Raw genomic sequence first — 9,598 nt, 5'->3', positions numbered from 1 at the left:
TGAGGCGAGGTATATAGTGGCTGTATGGTAGTGTGTACTATGTCTACCACTGGCTCTGCACTAGCAGCTTTGATCAATGTATCATTTTATAGGTGGCTGCAAATTTACTAAATAAAATGTATATTAAGCCACTGTACGCCACTCCTCTAAGTCATATGTATAATGATGGTTTTACAATGCTGAGCATTGAAATAGCGACCACTGCTGTAACTATAAGAGACCCCATGAGCTCCATGGTAGTGTGTATTATGTCCACCACTGGCTGTGGGCTAGCAGATTTGATCAATGTATCACTTTATAGCTGACTGCAAATTTACTAAAAAAAATCATCCATTCACTCTACTCCTCTAAGTGATTTGTGTAATGATTGTTTACAACGATAAAGATGTAATTTACAATGCAAACAATAAGAAATGAAAGATGGGGAAATAGCAGTTTTTTGTTTTTTTTTATTCATAAATTATAATTATATAGTAAAATACTTATAGCTTGAAGGCTGTAATAACTTCCCTTTGGAGAAACCAAAGAAACATCAAAAGAGTGTGGAAGCCCAATCTGACCAAATGCTGCTGTGGTGATGTTATTAGGTGAGGTGCATATTGTGAAACTGACAAAGCCAAGCCCAGGCAGTGTGATGATTGCTGCAGCATATACTGTACATCTGACAGAGCAGTAACCTGGGTCCAGAATCCTTATTCATGTCTTTGCCTTGCTGTACCTATAGTCATCTTATTTCCTCTGTATCTGAATGTATGTTTCCCCTTCTATTTGGCAGCTCTAAAATAGTGCAGCATTTTTCATAAAGCCAGGGTGACACATAAACCGGTGCAACTGGCTCACAAATGCAACCTATCAAGCATGCTTAGAAGTACAATGGCAAGCAAAAATCTAAGAGTAATACACTCAGATGTTTGCTGAGATTGTGTATTTTCCACTCTGAACCTCATTAATTTGATTCAGATGACCCATTTCTATTCCGCATAACACTAGTAGCCTTCTTTTGAGAATGATACAATCATCAGGCATGCAGTTATAACTACTAAGATCTTGGTATGCTTATAGTCCTGTGAAAGGTTTCTTTAGCCATAATAGGCACAAATGTCACAAAATATATCTTTTTAGTTCAAAGAGCCCAAACAGAAAAAAACACTTACTTTATTATGACAGCATGTTCAAATGTTATTGCTGCACACATAAGACACTCCTAGCTCGTGTGTTTCAGATTCCAAATAATTGTAAAATTCAATAAACATCTACAAAATAGTAAACCAAAATCTGAAACTTCGTGACTCCAAAATGTTTCACTCATGTTGTCAGCTCATAATGATGTACTTTATTCATACCCGATGCCGGTCATCCTTTACTAGCCATGCATTCTACTTTGCTTAAAGATTAATGAAGGAAAAATCAGTTGAACGGTCTGATAAAACTTGATCAGTTTGCTCAAATACCCCCGTGGAAACTGTTCCTCTAATACACTTGTCGAGTCTCTACAGAGCTGCATAAAAACACTTATTTTTGTAAATCTCTGCAACCTGGTTGGGTATTTTATTGGAACACTGGCTAGTGTAGACATTTGCCCCAGTGTGCATCCACAAGCTCACATACCCTTTGCTGATGGCTGTACTGCTGAAATATTACAAGGAGTATATGAGGGAGGTATATCCAGCTAGCAAGGGGTCAATGTGGCAGAGACTGTCAGGAGCACCAACAAAAACAAGCCCTTCTTCCAACGAGTGAGGTCATTCTGGGTACGCAACCCACTACTGGTTACTAGCTAGTGACAAAATGAGCCAGCTAGAGCAAAAGCATATTTGAAAAGGGGCACTTTCTATTTATTTAAAGAGAATCTTCGACTAGACTATGGAGTTTAAAGTTGTTACTTGTTCTTAATAAGCAGTAAAAGAGCTTTAAAGCCCTCATTGACCTCTGTAGGCACAGGCATTGTGGAGCAATTCATCCTCAAATATCACAGCAGAGACTGTGAAGTCAGGTTTTTAAAGGAACCTTAAAGTCAGCACTACACCGTAAGACATTTGCATGGGGCAACTGGGGTGCCATTAGAAAATAATGGCACCGGCAGCGCGATCGCTTCACACCTTGGCGACTCCTGACAGCGCAGCAATCCGTGAGGTGTCGCCTAGGTGTGAACCTAGCCTAAATCACTTACAATGGATTCTGCTTCTTGATGTTTAAATGTTTTAGTTTCTTGCAGAATCAGCGGGTCCCCTGACTACCGGCCCTGTTATCTTGTTTTAAGGTGGCTCCTTTCCCTCCCTTGTGTGTGCCAGTAAGCTGTGTGTGTTTCCACAAATACACAGACACAGCAAGTCAAGACACTCTCCTCCCCCCTGCTCCCACCTCCTTCTTCCTTTCTCCTCCCTTTTCCAAGCTAGTAGCGTAATAGCTTCTGAAGACTGCGTTGCCCCTTTTTTTTTTGTACTGGACAGGAAGTTCAGGGAAGCAGAGATGGAGGCAGGTGTTAGGAGACATAATGACTTTATGTGCTTGCGCAAATATTTGAAGAAAGACTTTGCTGAGCAATCTATTTGGTTTGATCTGGATTCATTACTGAAAACAGTTTCAGAGTGTATTACTCTAACAGTTTACAGCACCTGCTGTTTGTTGGGCTAGCAGGCTGCCACGTTTGTGCTCCCAGATAAAACAAAAGGAGAGGAACTGGGATTTCAGTGTTTCTGTTGTGAAATTTAAAGATGATTTTCTCCACAATGCCTATAGTGGCAGAGGTGAATGATGGCTTGTTTTAAAGTGCTTTTACTGTTTGTTCAGAATATGTAAATATTTTAATGTACATAGTCTGGGCATTGGTTCACTTTAACAAACATTAAAATCGAAATGACAGTCAGATACAAAAATAAAACAGCTTTGTCTGCATGATCATGAGCATATTTTAGGAAATAATAAACGACCCAGAGCAAAACAGATGTTTTAAAGAAATCTGAATATAATTCTAACTAGATGATCTTTTTTTCTTACTACATATATCTTTTTCTTTTTCTCTTGTACCAATTAGTTCAGTACTTTGCTGTACTGACCCCACCTACTTATGACCTTGTTGAGTATTTTTACATCTCCTTTGTAACTAAAGTATATATATTCTATTTCTAACTGTACACATTCATCCATCACATTTCTCTTTGGACCCACTACCGAAGCTTTGACCCCCAATTAAAATTCCTTCTTCTCAATGTTATACAAGGACTGGCCTCCAGCTTTCAAATCCCTTTCTTTTTTTTCCCCTAGAAGGCCCGTGTTTACAGTTCTAAATTAACTTTGATGTTACCAGTATACAAAAACTATGTAACCTTGTTAATAAGATTCAGGCCATATCAATGTTACTGTGCCTCTCTGGGATTCCCTGTGTTCTGTTTGCCCTTGAAAGCCTCCTTGTGTTACCCTACCCAGTCCTAGTACTACCACCATGAGAAGTAGTATAAATAGAGATATGATATTAGGCATAAAAAAATATTAATTTTCTTAATTTCGAATTTAATAGATATTTTTCTATTTACCAAATAACAAATTTCATTTCTTACATGTGAGAAACTATTCCCAGCATATTTTATCTACATGTTGTTCTCCATTTTATAATGTGTATCTTGCTTGAAAGTAGCTATCCAAAATTGATAAATATGCCACTTGTAGTTTTCAAATGGCTTTGTTCAACTACAATACAATTAGCTAAACTTATGTATAGTAGAGCAGACCTTATGGAAATACTGTATACATCATATTTTTTGTATAACTGACCTGTGTTGGTATTCTAAAGAAAAATAAATGTAGACAGCAAAACTCTTAGGGCTCTCACTTATAAACTTCCTGCGTTTAGCACTGATAAGTGCTATGTTCTTATGATTCCATATGGAGCAGACCTTGAGGTAGTATTTATCTTAGTCATACTCATCACTACTATTCCCCTGTATTCTAAAGAAAAATAAATATAGATAGAAAAGTCCTACTCACAAACCTTCACCATTTAGTGGCAACAGGTGCTTCTGTATGTTGTGTTGTGTCCACCATAGAAACAATTGGTATTGTAGACATAAGTTTCAGTACACCCTTACAGTAGAATGCACCTAAATCAGAGACTGATGGCTACTGATATTTGCATTCAACTCAATCAACGGTTTAAGCGTATGTCAGGGCAAATAAACAAAAAAAGCATATGCAGTACATTTCTGCAATACATTTTCCCATGTTTTATCTTCAGCGACTCTGCAGGTACAGAAAAATCCCAGATGATCTGCTAGAAACATACCCAGCTCCTAGTTTCTATTGTGGGCTGACACACAGCATGTGTGTAAACCGAATATTGTCAGCACTGCCTAGTTGTATTTTGCCAAACTATTGAATCCCTCCCACTGTCCTCATCTCCACAACATATGAACGAATTGTTCTGCAGTCCAAGATAATAAATAGGAGGGCTAATTAGACTCCTTGAGATAACAAAGAAAAAAGAAGCGTGCTGAGGACACAGGACAGCTCTGCATTGCTGACATGATCTAACGGGTATTTTTTGCACTTATCAAACAGATTTAACAAAACTCTTTCCACAGTATAGTTAACAGTCTAAAATGGAGGAAAAGAGAGAGGTTCATTGTTAGGGTTTACATACATTTTAATTTACACAGTGCTCCCTAAGATATCACTGTGTCAGAGACTGCTGACACGGCCCTTGTAAAATTGTGCTTACTATACTTGTAATGTGGCATACAGCCAGAACACAAAGAAAACCAAGCTTGTTTTTTGTAATTAATTAATGGAACATGGCTATGTTGTACTTATACATGGAACAAGATCCTTTATCAGCTTCTCATCGGCTTCACTTGTGTTTAAGAAATTGTGTATGTTGCAATAAGCTGAGCTTTCACCACAATGACAACATTAGAGACGGCAGAGAACCTGAAGTTGGTGACACGACAAAATCCAGTATGTGCTATAACCCAGAGGGCCTGCTAGGGTCTGCACTCCTACCACACACTTTTACTCATGGTATGGTAAAGCCTAGCAGGTTCTGAGAGACAAAACTATAAAAGACTGTAAGGGCTGGTGTGGACGGGCATTGTCAAGCATTCAAACTCACTGCTGCTCAAGTACGTGGCTGTGTTTGACCTGCTTGTCCTGCACCACAAATGCATCTCAATAGGACCTGCTGTGTCCAAAGTAATGAAAATCAGGTCAATCGCAGCCTAGGAACTATAATCCACACTGTACCATTGAAGAAATTGGGAATCTGCTAATGTGAGCTTTAAAAAAGAACTCCAGGATTGTATATACTTACCCTTGCAGTGGGGCTACCCCCGGACTGCAAGGGTTGAGTGCTCATTTTGGTCTAGGGACGTAAATATAGAAGATACACTCACCTGATCCTCAGTCCAGCAGCAGTCAGCGCCCACCTCTCTCCCCCTTTACTCCAGCAAGACATGATGATGGCAGCAATCCTTAGACCACCGGAGCAGGGGAAAAGAGGCTGCAGGAACCGGTCTGGCAGCCATGCGGGACCGAGGGTCAAGTAAGTATATCTGCTTTATTTGAGCCCCCCTAGACCACAAAAAGGACTTAAGCCTTGCAGTGCAGGGGTAGCCCCACTTCGAGGGCTAGTTTTGTATTTCCTAAAGTTCCTCTTTAAGTGCACATCAAAAAAAGGAAAACAGCACCAGACTACACAAGCCATAAGTTACCTTCCAGTATAATAATCCTTCCACAATACTGTGTATAAGTTACTTGGTAGGTCCGCTGGCTGGAATTGGGCTACAGGACTGGCCACCAAAGTTGGAAGACTATCTGGCTATTTCAGTCATTTATGGTATGTAACGTTATTTACAATGCTCATAAATAGGTGAGCAGGGAGCTGGGATTTGATTTGGAATTCTGGATACCCTTTAATATTCAACTTCAGCCAAAACGTAGCGTGGGTAAGAGTCATCGCTTCTAACAAGTCCACATTGAGAAGATTTTCTCTTACTTCCTGTGACACCAGCGCAATAAAAAAGTGGTGCAGGAATCATCACTGCGAGGACTGGTCTAGCAGACCAGAGGGAGCAAGCAGGACCGAGGATCAGGTAAGCAAATCAGCGTTATCTGAGCCCCTAGACAAAATTAGCACTTATCCCTTGAAGCACAGGGGGAGACCCACTGCAAGAATACATATTTTGTTTGCCCAGAGTTCTTCTTTAATAGATACAAATATTAACTAATAAACTTCAGAATTCAGCTAATTCTCACTCCATTAAATGATTTCAACTGCATCCTAATATCACTTAGCCAAAATCCTCTTATATATTTCTCGCTAATGATCTACATGTGCAAGTTGCAATGGGCTAATAAAAATAAATAAGTGCTTTTTTATATCCCACTAAAGAAAGGTTCCTAGAGGGAGGTTTACTGGTTTACTGAAAAAGCAGCTATCAGTCTTGGTAAAGCACGTATATGGGTTTTTTTTTCCCAAACATTCATGTAATTCAGCTATTCTCAACCTTAGGGTTCCTCCAGAGGTCACTAGGGGTTCCTTGATCTGTGGCTGATTGACCTCCCATCTGATGGTGCCTGCATAGGGCCAACACCACTGGGCATAGCCAGCTGCATGACACCAATGATCTTTTTAGCTCTCTGTAAGGGTGGCCGTCACTGGAAAGGGGGCATTGTTCACATTGTCTGCCAATATAAGGGGAATTTTTCCCACTGGCCAACAATGATTTGATGTCAGCAGGGGTTGCCAAGCACCTGAAAGTCATTTCAAGGATTCCTCTGAATTAAAAGGTTTAAGAAAGGCTGATGAAAGTACAGACTTTCTGCATTCCTTTACAATGCTTCTATAGAGATGATCTAATATGTATAGTACACCAACACAAACATGAAATGACCCCTTATGCTTAGGGACCTTGTGGTCGGCATAAATGCCTGAGTGAGATAGAGCCTGCACGTCTGACCACCTTCTTAAGTCTATGGCAGCCTTTAAAATATAGTTGGACATGTTCCACTACATATCCACTTCTAATATCAATAAATATGGAATGGAAGAGCCTTCTTAATTAGATATAAATTGAGGTTCCTTCATAGTACTTTGTAAGTTCTGCTGATATAATACATCACATCTGAGGAAAATATGCCTGGTGTGTGGTCAGCTAAATACCTTCTATTTTATCAACAACTGTAACTAAAACCACACAAAAACATTTGTATGTATCAGCATATACCTAAACACTATGTGCACAACAAAACCCCCAAAACATTAAACCAAGAACAATGTACAGTAATTGCATCAGTAGTTGTACTCATGACAAGTCAAAGAGCATCGTGGAGCTCCAAAACAGCCCATACACCTCTTCCGAGGCTTTTGCAGAAAGAAAAGTTAACATTACTGAATTTAGGTTGAACTGCAATGAAGAAGACAGCTGAAGCCATATGCAGGGTGCAATGGTTAATGTAAACTAAACATGCAGGAAGAATCAAGATCCGAAAAATGCAGCATTATTAAGCCATATGATTGTAGAATACAGTTCAACAGCAGATAAGAGATTTTAGAACAATACAAGTTATAATAGTAAGAAGGTATATGGTTTATTTGCCGGAAAAAATTCTGCATAGCAAAAATAATAAACCTGAAGCATCCTAGGTGGCATGCAGGTAGGGTACCCCTCTGACAAAGGACAGAAGTGGCCTGTTGCTGACTCAGCCTGCAGTTACTGATGCTTAGTGCTGAGTCACTGATAGAAAATACAATCTTCTGTTGATGGGGTGCTTTGCGGTGGTATATCACTTTGTTTGCGGACACTGAGGGACAAGGTAATATGTCATTTATAGTCATGTATCCTAATAGTTCTATACCACACCCTTGCTCACTCTTATATCTCTGCAGTACCTCTGCAGTCTTCTTGCCTGGTATTAAGTTTGCATGGGGGGGGGGATATGTGTGTGTGCATGTGTGCGTGTGTGTGAAGGAAGGGGTTACTATTGTCACACTTCTTTAAATTTAGATTCCCAAAGTACACTTAATCCTGGGAGAGATAACGATAACACAGCATTCCTTATAGGCAGAATTTACTATGTACTGCATAACAATGTAACTTTCCTATTGTCTCTGTCCAGAGCAGATGGGGAATTGTTGCTAAGCAGTGCACAAAGCTCAGTTAAAAGGCAATCAAGTCACTTACCCAGGATCACGATGAAAAGCCATGAATGACGATGACATAACGGACCGCGACTATGAGAGGACAGGTCTCCTAGCCCAGGGGGTCCCACAAGCATTTTCTATCAGAGGAGACAAAAAGTGTCATTGTATTAAATGTGTATAACAAATAAAAACCTTCTTTATGTTTTGACCCCCACCCTATACACATTTTAAGTGTATGTCTTCCAGCTTGCTCTTAGGTGACCCAATATTTCCCTTTCTGTGTCAGTACTCACCAGCCTTGGTCAGTATGTGTTCTTTCTATTGCTCTCCCCCTTGTATGTGTACTTCTCTCCTCCACTTTTTACCTTCAGTCTCCTTTTACCTCTCCCCTTTCCCCCTGGACTGCTTCCCATGTGCAGAGACACTTCTGCTGACTTCTCAGCATTGCAGTTTCAACAGGGGGCGGGGCCAGAGGCGAGCCCCGCCCCGCGCCAGCTGTCTGCAGATTCCCCCTGTATGAGCGCAGGGAGCTCCTCTCCATCACTGCACAGCGCAGTCGGCTCTTTGCAGGGAGCCGATGACAGTATGACAGAATGCAGCACTTTCACTTTCAGCACATCGTCTACCATTGGCAGATGTGCCACCATCAGCAGTAGAGGTCTGGGCTCAGGACACAGCATGTGCTCGCTTTCAGGAGCTGCTGATGACTAAATATTGATAAACAGGCAACATGAAGTGTAATAAGCGGTATAAATACCGAAGTCCTGGGAGAAGCCGGTGCGGAATGAAATAGCCTGGCATGTCATAAACTCGCACTGATTTCACAGTTAGGGAAATATATATAGCAGAGATGACAGAATGGATATTTTACTGTAGGAACAAGCAGGACTCTGTGCTGGGGAACTGCAGAGAGGACAGGATCCCACTAGTACTGCAGGGCTAGCCTTGGGTGAATATACCCTGGAAACTGAATTAAGGTACCAGAGGAGAGGTGAAGGATCCCAGCAGTACAGCAGGGCTAGCCTAGGAGAACAGATCCAGGAGACCTTGGGTAAAGCAAACAGAGATGTGAAGGATCCCAGCAGGGCTAGCCTAGGAGAACAGATCCAGGAAACTTTGAATTAAAGACAACAGAGGAGAGGTGAAAGATCCCAGCAGTACAGCAGGGCTAGCCTAGGAGAACAGATCCAGGAAACTTTGAATTAAAGACAACAGAGGAGAGGTGAAGGATCCCAGCAGTACAGGAGGGCTAGCCTAGGAGAACAGATCCAGGGAACTTTGAATTAAAGGCAACAGAGAAGATGCGAAGGATCCCAGCAGTACAGGAGGGCTAGGCTAGAACAGATCCAGGGAACATTTAATTAAAGGCAACAGAGAAGATGCAAAGGATCCCACAGGTACAGCAGGGCTAGGCTAGGAGAACAGATCCAGGGAACTTTTAATTAAAGGCAACAGAGGAGATGT

The 9,598-nt window shown here is 41.0% G+C and overlaps 1 protein-coding gene across 1 annotated transcript in view; it reads right to left on the bottom strand.

The window, feature by feature from the left end:
• The window catches only part of SCN4B (sodium voltage-gated channel beta subunit 4), a 39,388-nt gene extending 30,704 nt beyond the window's left edge, over positions 1-8,684 (bottom strand). Inside the window, exons 1-2 of the mRNA XM_018562865.1 lie at positions 8,428-8,684; positions 8,175-8,271 (exon numbers count right to left, since the gene is read on the bottom strand). Of these exons, the coding sequence (XP_018418367.1) occupies positions 8,175-8,268 (94 nt within the window). The 5' untranslated portion in view covers positions 8,269-8,271; positions 8,428-8,684. The remainder of the gene's footprint in view (positions 1-8,174; positions 8,272-8,427) is intronic.
• Positions 8,685-9,598: the final 914 nt, after the last annotated feature.

The sequence above is a fragment of the Nanorana parkeri genome, unplaced genomic scaffold, assembly GCF_000935625.1.
Source record: "Nanorana parkeri isolate BGI_ZX_2015 unplaced genomic scaffold, ASM93562v1 scaffold608, whole genome shotgun sequence".
NCBI classification, from domain to species: domain Eukaryota; kingdom Metazoa; phylum Chordata; class Amphibia; order Anura; family Dicroglossidae; genus Nanorana; species Nanorana parkeri.
Note: the sequence above shows the minus strand (reverse complement) of the source record. Positions and strands in the feature narration are given on the sequence as shown.